The 14,363-nt window shown below is 39.7% G+C and overlaps 1 protein-coding gene across 3 annotated transcripts in view; it reads right to left on the bottom strand.

Moving 5' to 3' along the window:
- The window catches only part of LOC139449459 (kinase D-interacting substrate of 220 kDa B-like), a 30,748-nt gene that overhangs the window by 15,351 nt on the left and 1,034 nt on the right, over nucleotides 1–14,363 (bottom strand). For all 3 annotated transcript variants that reach the window (XM_071230866.1, XM_071230867.1, XM_071230868.1), the window contains exons 2-12: nucleotides 12,265–12,519; nucleotides 11,031–11,129; nucleotides 10,126–10,224; nucleotides 7,906–8,004; nucleotides 7,485–7,583; nucleotides 6,565–6,663; nucleotides 5,876–5,974; nucleotides 4,828–4,926; nucleotides 2,769–2,867; nucleotides 2,299–2,397; nucleotides 1,565–1,663 (exon numbers count right to left, since the gene is read on the bottom strand). In XM_071230866.1, the coding sequence (XP_071086967.1) occupies nucleotides 1,565–1,663; nucleotides 2,299–2,397; nucleotides 2,769–2,867; nucleotides 4,828–4,926; nucleotides 5,876–5,974; nucleotides 6,565–6,663; nucleotides 7,485–7,583; nucleotides 7,906–8,004; nucleotides 10,126–10,224; nucleotides 11,031–11,129; nucleotides 12,265–12,375 (1,101 nt within the window). In that variant the 5' untranslated portion in view covers nucleotides 12,376–12,519. The remainder of the gene's footprint in view (nucleotides 1–1,564; nucleotides 1,664–2,298; nucleotides 2,398–2,768; nucleotides 2,868–4,827; nucleotides 4,927–5,875; nucleotides 5,975–6,564; nucleotides 6,664–7,484; nucleotides 7,584–7,905; nucleotides 8,005–10,125; nucleotides 10,225–11,030; nucleotides 11,130–12,264; nucleotides 12,520–14,363) is intronic.

Raw genomic sequence — 14,363 nt, forward strand, 5'->3', positions numbered from 1 at the left:
AGCCGAGACTTCACCTCCTCCATCATCGACGCCATCTGCGACTTTAGTAACGCAGAAAAGTCTGCCAAAGACAGTGCAGGAGAGGGTGCAGTGCTTACTACGGGGACCCTCGAGCTTTCTCCCCCGTCCCCGGAGAGGGAGCGGGGCAGACAGTCTCGGCAGCTTTTTTACCCTTTTTAGATGGGTAGGTTGGGTCTTAGCAGATCTGATATCTACCCCCGCCTTTAATAGACCTCTTTAAAGTGGAACAAGTCAACTTGTCTCTTTTTTTAGGCCCGGGGGGTAAAGGCAATGCATATTGGGCATGACCCATCGTCATGCCCATCCTCTGCCAGACATTTTAGGCAGCGTTCGTGCCTGTCTTAGAACAACCCGTACACAGTTTGAAGGTCTTTGTGAAAAAGACCGTAATTTCTGAGGTGGGCGGGAAGGGTTTTAAAGTGTATCAGTGTGATATAAAGATCGGAAAGATACGTGCATAAATTGTGAAACTAGAAGCAAAGGCGTAATGTAGAATGCGATTTGTAACGCGATACTAATAGCCAATGTCGTAGTATAATTATAACACCAAAGGGGCGTGTTACGCGCTAAGGTGTAAAACACGTAAAAAAGGTAAGTTTATAAATTAACACACCACCTTGTGTTTTTTGTAAAGGAAAAAACTGTAGACCAATGCTGTATGATATAACAAAACCCCAAGCCGTTTCTAATGGCCTTGGTGTATCATGTATCAGCCCATGGAACTACAATATGGACGCCATTACGGCCATTTGAATTCAAAGGTACAGTGCACATGGCGTATAATTACAACTTAAAAACTTTACAATGCGAGGTATTACGCCTTTGCAATGAAAGAAATGTACCATACATACAGTTTGGTCAGCCATGGTTCTTGTCGAACGATAGATTCTCTTATTTTGTCTTGTGTGAAAAATCAGCATGTCTGTCTCTTACAGATGACATAAGGAAAGTGATTTAAGTGAGAGTTGCTCCCCCTGGCGTGAGGCGCCATGGGGGGTGAGGACCCATAAGGGTGGTCGTATATCATACAAAAACGAAGTGTGTGGTAACATTTTTTATTAAGGAAAATGGTTACAACTATGTCATGTAGATTTTCTTGAGCAAGGAAAATGCAATAAGTGCCCCAAGGAGGATTTAATCTGAAAGAGAATATAAAGTCATATTGGCAGTATTTCAGCCATATCGTGACTATATGGATAGAGAACGCAACTTGACAAATTCTTCTGTCTTAGTGTTTATTACTCTACGAAACCTCTTGTCTCAGATACTTATCAAATTAGTTGGTTGTTCTTTTCTTAAGGCTGCATTCAGCAAACAAACAAACAAACAAACAAACGAATCTGGACCAGACACTTAAGTGCTTGACATCACAAATAACCATCCATGTCATCGGGGTACTGACACACAATCAACAATCGTTGACCCTGACCACCCGATCCACCAAGTCACCTTGTACGACCAGCATGGATTACTGGGGACCAACACTCACCCGGAATCCCCACAGGGCTGACCAACATTATATCAACAGCTACTAATTCTATACCTTGTCAGTGGCCGACACTTTGGACCCCTTATTCAGAAGTAGCTTAACGATCTCTTCATTCCGGCTGCGAACAGCTCTCAGCAGTGGGGTGTCTCCATCCTGAAACACACAATACTCTCCAGTACTCTCCTATATTCTCAGATCTGCTTAAAGTCAGAGCAAAAGTCTCTACCAAACACTTTTGAGTGTACTGGCACGAATAAGTGGATTATTATTAGCTGAGCTTACTAGATCTAACAGAATTTCAGTAGACTCGGGCATTGGACTTTTGGCTAGAGTCACAGATGATACAATCTCTACACAGTATCAACATTTGGTACTAGTGAGTTGGGTTTAACGCCGCTTTTAACAGTATTCCAGTTATATCACGGCGTGTCAGCTTAATGTGGGAGGAAACCTAGAAACATAATCGGGGCGAACTGGGATTCGAACCTACAATCATAGGTTTCTGGTGTGCCCAAGGGATGCAACCCTGCACAGCGAATCGCGGCGCCTTAGACGACTGGGCCCCCCGTGCCCCCCAACATTTGGTACTAATACTGTAATGTAAAATATATTTGTCGGTAGATTCATCTTTCAATTATATAAAATCAGATGTTAACATGCAATGAATAGATATTACAAATACAGAAGCGATTCTTGAAAGGCATTTAGTTAGTTGAATATTGTATCACAAAATTTAAAAGATCGCAGTGACAAGGACAATAAGGCATAAATTCTTGTATGACCCTGACCTTTGTGCTGATCTCCAGGTCAGGCTGACTCTCCAGGAGCTGATTGACAATGTCAGTGTGACCTTTCTCCACTGCCCAGTACAGTGCTGTCTTCTCCTCCTGTCACACACACACACACAGATTAACACATCCATCCACATAATGTATGCATTCAGTGTTGTGATACAGTAACTACTGACATCAGAAACATAGATCACATATAGTTCTGTTCTGTTTAAATGGTCAATGTTCACAAGACAGTGTCGTTACATTTCATTCACAACGTATCTGAGAACTGTACATAAAGATGATAATGAAAGCACAAGTTTATTTTTATAACTTTTATTTCTGTAAAAAGTAGTCCGGCAGGAGCATTAGATCTGATCTGATTGATATTAAGACTCTCAAATTTTATACATTATCACTATAGGGGCTTGAGGTCTTTCTAGCCATGCACAAGTACAAGCAGTCAGTGAGAGAGTACGACTTACTGATCCCTCGACATCAACGTCGGCATACTTCTGCAGCAGGATGCGCACCACCTCCGTGTGTCCCCCCTTGACTGCATGGATGAGCACCGTGTCTCCAGCCTACACACACAGTTCACACTGTAGCAATAGTATCACACACACACTTCACAGTGAAGCAATAGCATCACACACACAGTTCACAGTGAAGCAATAGCATCACACACACAGTTCACACTGTAGCAATAGTATCACACACACAGTTCACAGTGAAGCAATAGCATCACACACACAGTTCACAGTGAAGCAATAACATCACACACACAGTTCACAGTGTAGCCATAGCATCACTCACACAGTTCACAGTGAAGCATTGGCATCACACACACAGTTCACAGTGAAGCATTAGTATCACACACACAGTTCACAGTGAAGCAATAGCATCACACACACAGTTCACAGTGAAGCAATAGCATCACACACACAGTTCACAGTGAAGCAATAGCATCACACACACAGTTCACAGTGAAGCAATAGCATCACACACACAGTTCACAGTGAAGCAATAGCATCACACACACAGTTCACAGTGAAGCAATAGCATCACACACACAGTTCACAGTGAAGCATTGGCAACATACACACCCTAGGAATGTGTAATGTTTTGTAACACCCTAGAAATATGCAATGTTTATGAAGATCATCTAAATGTTCAATGATTAGTAACACCCTAGAAATGTGTAATGTTTAGTAACACCTTAGAAATGTGTAATGTTTAGTAACACCTTAGAAATGTTCAATGTTTAGTTACACCTTGGAAATGTTCAATGATTAGTAACACCTTAGAAATGTTCAATGTTTAGTAACACCTTAGAAATGTTCAATGTTTAGTAACACCTTAGAAATGTTCAATGATTAGTAACACCTTAGAAATGTTCAATGTTTAGTAACACCTTAGAAATATTCAATGATTAGTAACACCTTAGAAATGTTCAATGATTAGTAACACCCTAGAAATGTTCAATGTTTAGTAACACCTTAGAAATGTTCAATGTTTAAAAACACCTTAGAAATGGTCATTGTTTAGTAACACCTTAGAAATGTTCAATGTTTAGTAACACCTTAGAAATGTTCAATGTTTAGTAACACACTAGAAATGGTCAATGTTTAGTAACACCTTAGAAATGTTCAATGTTTAGTAACACCTTAGAAATGGTCAATGTTTAGTAACACCTTAGAAATGGTCAATGTTTAGTAACACCAAAGAAGAATACCAGGTCTCGAAAAACTATTTTGTACCCAACTTGTCCTGCAGGGCAAGTAGATAACATTTTGTACTCGTCCTGCAATATTCCACTTGCCCAGCTAAATTTCAGTTCTCAGTTATTCTTTACACAGACAGTTCGTTCGTTCATTCATTCGTTTTTTGTTTAACTCCACACTCAGCAATATTCCAGCTATATGACGGTGGTCTGTAAATAATTGAGTCTGGACCAGACAATCCAGTGATTGACATTATGAGCATCGATCCACGCAATTGGGATACGATGACATGCATCAACCATGTCAGTGAGCCTGACCACCCGATCCCGGTAGACGCCTCTTATGACAAGCATAGTCGCCTTTTATGGCACGCATGGGTTGCTGAAGACCTATTTTACCCCGGATCTTCATGGGTCTACACAGACAGTACGAAATAATTCAGAGTCCCAGCAATCTACATTCATCTCTGCATATTCAAACTCACTCAACAGTTATACTGTTTTTTTAGAAAATTATTAGGGATGAATGATACTATTGAAATATCTGTACTCGCCCGGTAGAAAGAGTGTTTCTTTACTGATTTTGTATCCTGCACATGCTGCCACTTGTCAATACAAGCAAATGAGTGGATTTTTCAAGCCCTGTATACAAAGGTTAGTAACAGCCTAGAAATGTGCAACGTTTAGCAACACCCTAGTGTTCACAAACAAACGTGTATAGACTGCAAGATAATAAAAGTATTGAATATACTTCTACATCACTTAAATAACTGGAGTATTGAAACAGTTCAGTTCACTATATCCAACAAGACAATAATTACCCTATCTGCCACATTCACATAGGCTCCCTTGGTCATGAGGTCATGTACGATATCCACAAACCCCTCCTTGGCACCGATAGCCAGAGCTGTCAGAGCATCCTGAAATGATGTAATAGTTACCTCCCTTGATGTGACATTGCAACTCATTTGGTTATATCACCATGGAAAGTCATGGTAGGTTTTTGTTTCTCATGACCCAAACATCCCGAAAATGCCCCCCCCTCCCCCCCTTAAAAATTTATCTTTTTTTAGGACAGCTAAGAAACATTTTTTTCAACTAAAGTTGTTTTTTACACAAGATTCCAAGCTTGTGCACACACAATGACATTCATAGTGTCAGATTCACATGGAACCATCCTCAGGCCAAAGTCTTTATTCTTTGACTCACAAGGGGTCACTTGGTGCATAACAGCTCAGAACAGTATTCTAATTATATCACGGTGTGTCAACTTAATGTGGAAAGAGACCTTGAAGTGATGCCGGTTTCAGCTGTTTACCACTTTGGTACAACTCAATAGCACGGGAATGGTGCTGATTCAAACCCATGATCATAGGTTTCTGGCATTCCCAAGGGACGCAACTCTGTACAGCAAATTGCAGCACCTAAGATGTCAGGGCCACATGTGCCCCATGGTGAATATGAATTGAGTATTTTTTTATAGATTTGTAACTCAACATGATAAAAGAGAAATAAAACAAATAATCCCATCCTCCCTCTCTACCCAGTCAGTTTTGAAAGCCATGAGAAACGAGAACCATTTGTAACTGAATCACATGCAATAGTAACATCATACCATGAGTTTCTTGTTTATATTAAAATTAAATTAGTTCCAAATCGGTTAAAATGAAATTCCTTACTACTATTCCACATCTCCACGTTCTACATGAATATTCTCCACATCTATGATCTTATTGTTTACAAATTAGGCAACACTAGTAATAACTTTTAGAACTTTTAACACAAATCAAATCACACAGTGATGGATGAGTGTAACACACTGTTACCATGGTAACACACTGGCAGACAGTGAAGGGCAAGTCAGCTCACCTTGTCCACAGCATTTACATTGGGGTCGTGTTCCAGAATGGCACGCACAACGTCCAGGAAACCGCCTTGGGTAGCTACAAGCAGTGGCGTCCATGAGTTCTGTGTAAATCAAATCATAACATTTTACTCCCATGTCGAAATTAAGAAAATATTTATTTCTTTGACATTGTGCCACACTGTTTTTTGTCAACTGCCTCACAACTGTAAATTTTGTTGAAATAAAAATGTTTTTTCTTTCCCACCTACTGACAGGTATTTTCCTGTGAAACAAGAGAACACAAGCATTTCTTCGATAAGTATGTGAACTTTCATTCATGTAACTTGTAACACCAATTTTCTAACTCATTTGAGAACATGACCAATAACATCAGTGTGTAAAATATCTTCTCTGACTTAAACAGTTTTTGCGAAAATTTGTTCCCTTTGAGAAGAGGACGGACGGACAAACTCCGTTCCCATATCCCCCGCCCCACATAATGGCAGGGGATAAAGAGAGTGTGAGAGAGAGAAGGGGGGCAGTTGCCCCCTGTCTTCTGGATTTTTTTATAGAAAACATTTTGCCTTGTGAAAGTTAACTTGAACTTGATACTTATACAAATATTTGCCCCACCCCACCCTGTCAAAAAAAGTTAACTACGGCCTTGACATTGATACATTGTTCTTTTTGTATTATTGACATCTGTGCTTACCATTCCTGATGAATCAACATTGGCACCATCTGCCAGCAGACATTCAGTTATCTCAAGATATCCCTTCCTGGAAGCCCAGATGAGAGGTGTTGTTCCATACTGTGAAACAATTACAGGAGGAGTTAGCTGACCTGCATTTATTTAACAATTCACTTCAATGATTTTTTGTGTTTGTGGAGCTATAAATGTAAAAAATGGTGTGGACACTTTGCACACTGTTTTTCACACTTATCTCTCCAAAAAAACAAAAATTATAAATACTTAAAAACAATAACAACACAAAAATAATATGAGACAACAGTACGAAATCACTGACATCGTCCAGCACAATAATGCAACACAAGTCCCGTCCATTTTGTTATCAACCAATCAGGAAACAGATGTCCCTTACCGCATGGCCTAACTTTTTAAACAACTTGGTTAAGCCAATCAAATGCCATGGAACCAATTGCAATTTAATTTTATCTTCACAGCTTAGTGTATGACACAATAGGACCTCTTCTCATCAATCTGTTGCCTAACTTGCAAACTACATTCATCCCTGATGATCAGTATCAGAATCCAAAGTGAGGCTTATGATGTCCTTTCTATCATGTCTGTATAAGACAAGCATCATTCAAACAATAGGTTCTCGATGCAGTTACTATTTCAGTTAAGATCAGAATTATAATGGTCTCCATTTGCCAACTAGAGCTAATGATTACAATGAACCAAATGAACACACACATCACTAAATCTACAGTGAAACCATATTAAATTGAAGTCCATTATACTGTTTAACAAATATTAGACAATTTGAACTTACGGTCATGGCTGAAGCCACATCACAAAAGATGAACACAATGGAAAAATATCAGCACATCCTTTCAGAATTCGCATTAATTAGAATCCAACATGTAATACCTTCAATGAAGCATTACCTTGTCTGTGGCATTGACCTTGGCTCCACACTCCAACAGTTTCTTGACAACCTCCGTATGACCTCTACCACTAGCCCAGGCCAGACATGTCATGTTGTGCTGCAACAAACACTCCCACGTACAGCCCACGTAGTCTGGACATCAAATGTTCTGTACTCAATAGTTTTATAAGATTGTTTGGGTTTTTTAACGCCAAACTCAACAATATTCTAGCTGTATGACTGTGGACCGTAAATAATGAAGACCGGACCACTACAATCCAGTGATTGATATTATGAGCCACCATGATACAATCACATGCAAACAACCAAGTCAGTTAACCTGACCACCCAATGATGTTGTTGCCTCTTACAGGAAGCATTAGTTGCTGGGGCCAATTATAATTATAAATCCCCACTTGGTTATACCATATAAGACATACCTCTGCCTTCACATTAGCATTAGACCCCCTGTCTAGGAGTTCCTGCACCACCATGGAGTGTCCCTTGTAGCTGGCCCACATCAAGGCCGTCCACCCACACTGCAACACAAACAGCATGGTCAAGTACACCTCGGACATTAAGTACTGCGGAATAGTTAACACTGCTCCGATGTACACATTAAGCATGTTAAGAGCACCCTGTTTCAATATTTATTATGGAACTGTACAAATTGGCATTGTGTTGAATCAGATATGAGTTAATACCAGGAATTTGCTATCACAAAGTTTAAGGTAGCATATGTATTTCAGGATGTTTAAGGTGGCAAAAATAATCCTCACATGGCATTTTAACTGCAGGCAATGATAAGGTGAAACTGTTTATAGAATCTTAAAGTAACTGAAAGAAAACAGAGCAAAATTTATATACAAAAGTAACAAATGTGGGTAAGATTGGGAAGTACTGTTCCAAAATGTTGAATCTAATACATGTATGTCCATGATGTAGCAACAGCCAATATCATCTTGTATATTGGTAAGGTTCTCTTCCTATTAATCAATGGATACTACTAGATGTCCAGAAAGAATCAAAATTGACAAGGCATTTAATTTTAATACCATGTTGATCACTAACATTATCATGATTACAAACAGAAATTCCAGATCAGAGCTGTCTTTGTCTTTCGTTGATGTGTCAGGGACTTTAAATAATGTTATAAAGGTGGTACATGACTGATGTGCATCTTGCACGTACTGTCCATGTCACGATGTTCTATGGAAGCAGGTACTGGCCATGCCACAGTGTTCTATGGAAGCATGTACTGACCATATCGCTGTGTTCTATGGAAGCATGTACTGACCATGTCACAGTGATCTATTGGAAGCATGTACTGACAATGTGGCTGTGTTCTATGGGAGAATGTACTGACCATGTCACAGTGTTCTATGGAAGCATGTACTGACCATATTGCTGTGTTCTATGGAAGCATGTACTGGCCATGTCACAGTGTTCTATTGGAAGCATGTACTGACAATGTCGCTGTGTTCTATGGAAGCATGTACTGACCATGTCACGGTGTTCTATGGAAGCATGTACTGACCATATTGCTGTGTTCTATGGAAGCATGTACTGGCCATGTCACAGTGTTCTATTGGAAGCATGTACTGACAATGTCGCTGTGTTCTATGGAAGCATGTACTGACCATGTCACGGTGTTCTATGGAAGCATGTACTGACCATGTCACGGCGTTCTATGGAAGCATGTACTGGCCATGCCACAGTGTTCTATGGAAGTATGTACTGACCATGTCACGGTGTTCTTTGGAAGTATGTACTGACCATGTCATGGTGTTCTATGGAAGCATGTACTGACCATGTCACGGCGTTCTATGGAAGCATGTACTGGCCATGCCACAGTGTTCTATGGAAGTATGTACTGACCATGTCACGGTGTTCTTTGGAAGTATGTACTGACCATGTCATGGTGTTCTATGGAAGCATGTACTGACCATGTCACGGTGTTCTATGGAAGCATGTACTGGCCATGTCACAGTGTTCTTTGGAAGTATGTACTGACCATGTCATGGTGTTCTATGGAAGCATGTACTGGCCATGTCGCTGTGTTCTATGGAAGCATGTACTGACCATGTCATGGTGTTCTATGGAAGCATGTACAGGCCATGTCACGGTGTTCTATAGAAGCATGTACTGACCATGTCTCGGTGTTCTTTGGAAGTATGTACTGACCATGTCATGGTGTTCTATGGAAGCATGTACTGACCATGTCATGGTGTTCTATGGAAGCATGTACTGGCCATGTCACAGTGTTCTATAGAAGCATGTACTGACCATGTCATGGTGTTCTATGGAAGCATGTACTGACCATGTCACGGCGTTCTATGGAAGCATGTACTGGCCATGTCACAGTGTTCTATGGAAGTATGTACTGACCATGTCATGGTGTTCTTTGGAAGTATGTACTGACCATGTCATGGTGTTCTATGGAAGCATGTACTGACCATGTCACAGTGTTCTATGGAAGCATGTACTGGCCATGTCACAGTGTTCTTTGGAAGTATGTACTGACCATATCATGGTGTTCTATGGAAGCATGTACTGGCCATGTCGCTGTGTTCTATGGAAGCATGTACTGACAATGTCATGGTGTTCTATGGAAGCATGTACTGGCCATGTCACAGTGTTCTATAGAAGCATGTACTCACCATGTCACGGTGTTCTATGGAAGCCTTCTTCTCAAGGAGGACTATGACAATCTCCAGGTGGCCCTCCTTAGCCGCACACAGCAACGCGCTCCAGTTGTCCTGGGGGAAACACAGATTACAATGGAAGTCTATGTAGAACATGGAGCAACACAGATGTACTGTCACTTCAACAACATACACAGTCTACTATAGCACAAGTGACTAAGGTTTTATGCTCCTTTTAGCAATATTCAAGCAATATCCCAGCAGGAGACACCAGAAATGGGCTTCACACATTTTACCCATGTGTGGAACTGAACCCGCACCTTAGGCATGAAAAGTAAACAAATTAACCGCAAGGCCACCCCACAGCCCCTTATCTGCTACTGAGTCTATGTAGAAATTCACAGAAGATCTCCAAGGTAGTTTAAGGTAAAGATGATAAAACATAAATTTTAAAGAAACATTTCATATCAACCTGAATATATTTTGTTGGTGGTTAGATGTATAATTAAGCACCATTAAGTTAGTGTCACAAATTTTTCTCCATATTGCATACAATTTTCCACATGACTTCCACAAAACAATTAAAATCTTAAAAACTTTATTTTACTTTGAATGAGTGAGTATAGACGCACATCAAATTTAGCAATGTTCCACAAAAAATCCAAGTGGAGAATATCAGAAATGGGCTCGAAGTGAACGCTTTAACAACTAGGTTTTCCCACTGCCCCACTGCTTGAAGAAAAAAATCAAAATAGGGATTAATGTTCCAGATAACAAATACAGCTCTAAACAAGTTAAAGAACACCCACAACTGGAAGGCTGTATGTTACAATACCCACCAGCCTTGACCGATTAACTATTGTCATATGAAAACATCAGGTTTCTTTAAACTTCATTTGAGTAGTGTATATTTTACTCACATTATCAACAGCATTGGGGTCCACTCCTGCATCTAAGAGTTCTCGCACAATGTGTAGTTCCCCCTTCTCACTAGCCAGCATCAGATACGTCTGACCGTTCTGCAAACATGTCCAACAGAAACGTATCACATATTCATTTCATAGTGTTTGCATTTTTTTACTCTTTTTTTCAAACTGGCACTAAGAGCTGAAAAATATCAGAACATAAGTTTGAATAACTGTAGGTCCCTTCCTCAAGTTTATGTTCTGGGACCATTCAACAATGTGATCTTAGCACTAAGACAATCACAGCTCCTATACTAAACATAGACTATTGACAATCGTAGCGCTCAGATCGGTTTGTGGAACAGGGCTCTGGTGATGTTGATATCATCCAACATTTACTACACATACATACAAAATATTCTTAAGGTTAGTACACGGTGGCACGTGGTCCTGTGCACAGCGCACAGGTCACAAATTAGTCACAGAGAATAGTTGGATGGGTGACCGCGTTCAGTTTCTAGGGCTTTCGGTCCAGCCTCACACTGAAGAACATACAGTGTCTCCATAGGCAAGAGACTTGCTCTCCACCCGGCAATGTTGCCCCTAACTGAGAGCGGAAATGTATCTAACAGTCTGTATTCTCTTTTGTATATTACAGATTTTATCAACAGAAAACAACAGTGTAAGAGGAGCATAAAAATGCCTTGTAAGTATTATGGATAAAGTTTTAGTTTCACCAACATTTAAACTAAATCTGTTCAGTACTGCTCGATCTCTAAAAACAAATTCAACTTGTATCGTACGTGAACACCTAATGCCTTTTAGAAAGTTGTCAAATGTAACAAACGTTATATACTGGATTACACTTTCTCAGTAAAGCAGCAATTCTAGTCCTTTTTTGGGTTGAATCCCATCTGGGATTTGCTCCCAAAGTCAGAATAAGGCACCTAAGGACACAAAGTTAGCGATCTAACCCACTTAGCCACCGCAGCATCCACAAATCCTGGTTGGCGATAGATGCCTCCATCAAGTGTGGGTTCTAACTCCGATTGGTACTTAACCATAAGTACTTAAATTTGTACTTTACCAAGAAAGTGCATCCAAAAAATAACATGTGTTGTGTATGGTTGTAATAAGCCACCCAATTGTCAATTTTCAAATAGCCCAGGGCACTTATTAAGACAAATATGGTAGGTGTAATGACAGTAGGAGTGCAATGTTCGCTTTGTGAAACAGGATGGATTTCTACCTCATCTCTCTCCTCCAGGTTGATGTTCCCACTCTCCAGCAGCCCATGCACGGCAGACAGGTCCCCCTTCTCAATGTTGTCCCATAACATCTGAGCCTTGAACTTGGCCATGGTGCTGACAGACAAGCTTCAAAGATGGATTACTTACAAACTGGTAGTTGTGTAGCCTGATTGTTGTATCTTAAATTTCTTTATGTACCAGGTAATGTCACAAGTTTGTCATGACTGTCTAAGCTTGGAAAATGTCAGCCGACTCTGAAAAAATAGAAAAAAAAATAATCGAGCTGTTTTTGAATGAGAAAAGAAAGCATGGGAGCAAGTGCATGATGAATATGAGTGAGTGAGTGAGTTTGGTTTTACGCCGCTTTTAGCAATATTCCAGCAATATCACGGCGGGGGACACCAGAAATGGGCTTCACACATTGTACCCATGTCGGGAATCGAACCCGGGTCTTCGGCGTGACGAGCGAATGCTTTAACCAATAGGCTACCCGACTGCCCCCCATGATGAATATGAATCTGATGAATGTAAAGTAACTTTGTGACCACGACTGTTTCATTTCAGCAATGTCATACTTCATTATATTGACAACAGTAAATATCAAGTATATGTGTTGTTGTTTAATGCCGCCCTCAGCAATATTCCAACTATATGATGATGACATTAATCATGTTAACATCAAGCTATCAAAACCTATCATGGAATAGAAACTGTATCCCCAATTGGAAAAGAATCTATGAAGAAATTTTCAAGTTAAAGGTTGTAAATGTTGATGTAAAAAAAATATTCTAAGTTTACAACATGAAAAAAATCATATTTTGTCAGAAGATACACATATCAAAATTAAAATTGCACTGCACGTCTTCTGTTGGTAAAACTAAAAACTGTTCCTTAAATTTGCAGCAGTTTTCAAGTTATGGTCGCACAAATGTTTCAGAAAAGAAGCTCTGAAACATAAAAAGAATAAAAGAAGTTGCTATCCATTAAAAAGTGTCATGTATTTATGTTCTCCCAACTTGTAAATGCCCACCAAAGATTTGAAACTGGTTGTTCAGTGAATCGCAAAAGTCAAGCATGGAATAGGGGGTGTCAGTTACATGTAAGACAGATGCGTCCCCAACAGGTGCATTTAAGCAAAATTACTACAAAAAATCCATTTATATTCATCTACTCAAAATCTACACAGAAAAACAAGCATTAAATAATCTTTAGCTAAATTTCCAATCACAAAAGATTATACTTCTTTTCATTATGGGCCTCGCAAAAGTCAAGCATGGAATAGGGGGTGTCAGTTACATGTAAGACAGATGCGTCCCCAACAGGTGCATTTAAGCAAAATTACTACACAAAATCCATTTATATTCATCTACTCAAAATCTACACAGAAAAACAAGCATTAAAAAATCTTTAGCTAAATTTCTAATCACAAAAGATTATACTTCTTTTCATTATGGGCCTCAGCATCCTTTCACTGAGATTTCACCCACACAATCAGTATTAATATAGCAGTACCTACATCATGTACTGAAGTGATCACAGTTAACTGTAGAAGGGATTTTAGTACTATAGATGGATTACATTAACCATGATAAGAGGACACCAATGGGATCGGGTGGTCAGGCTTGCCGACTTGGTTGATGCATGTCATCGTATTCCAACTGCGTAGACATGGTATCGCAGGAATGTCTGGTTAAGACCCCATTATTTACAGACCACCATCATAAAGCTGGAATAATACTGCGTGTGGCGTTAAATAACAAACATGAAAACAAAAGATTAACCATGATACCATTATGCCTTAAAACAACAATGGACTAGTACTGGTAGTATTACCAACAAACTAGGTTCTGATGTATTGTCACAGGGTCCCCTCAGGGTAAACAAAATAAACACTGGAGATAAACCTAATCTTAATAGGTCAAAATACTACAAGTCTTGGGCATGTTTGGGGCCTGTGGAAACATAGTGAACACTTGAGTGATAACAGGTTTAATATTGGTATTAACAAGTCATACTTCTTCATTGTAAGAACATCATTCTTTGCTGTTCAACGTATTAAAGTCCATCCAGTCGAAATGCAACACAGCAAGTTTACAAA

Source organism: Haliotis cracherodii, unplaced genomic scaffold (genome assembly GCF_022045235.1).
Source record: "Haliotis cracherodii isolate W230 unplaced genomic scaffold, xgHalCrac1.p SCAF_8, whole genome shotgun sequence".
Taxonomy (NCBI): domain Eukaryota; kingdom Metazoa; phylum Mollusca; class Gastropoda; order Lepetellida; family Haliotidae; genus Haliotis; species Haliotis cracherodii.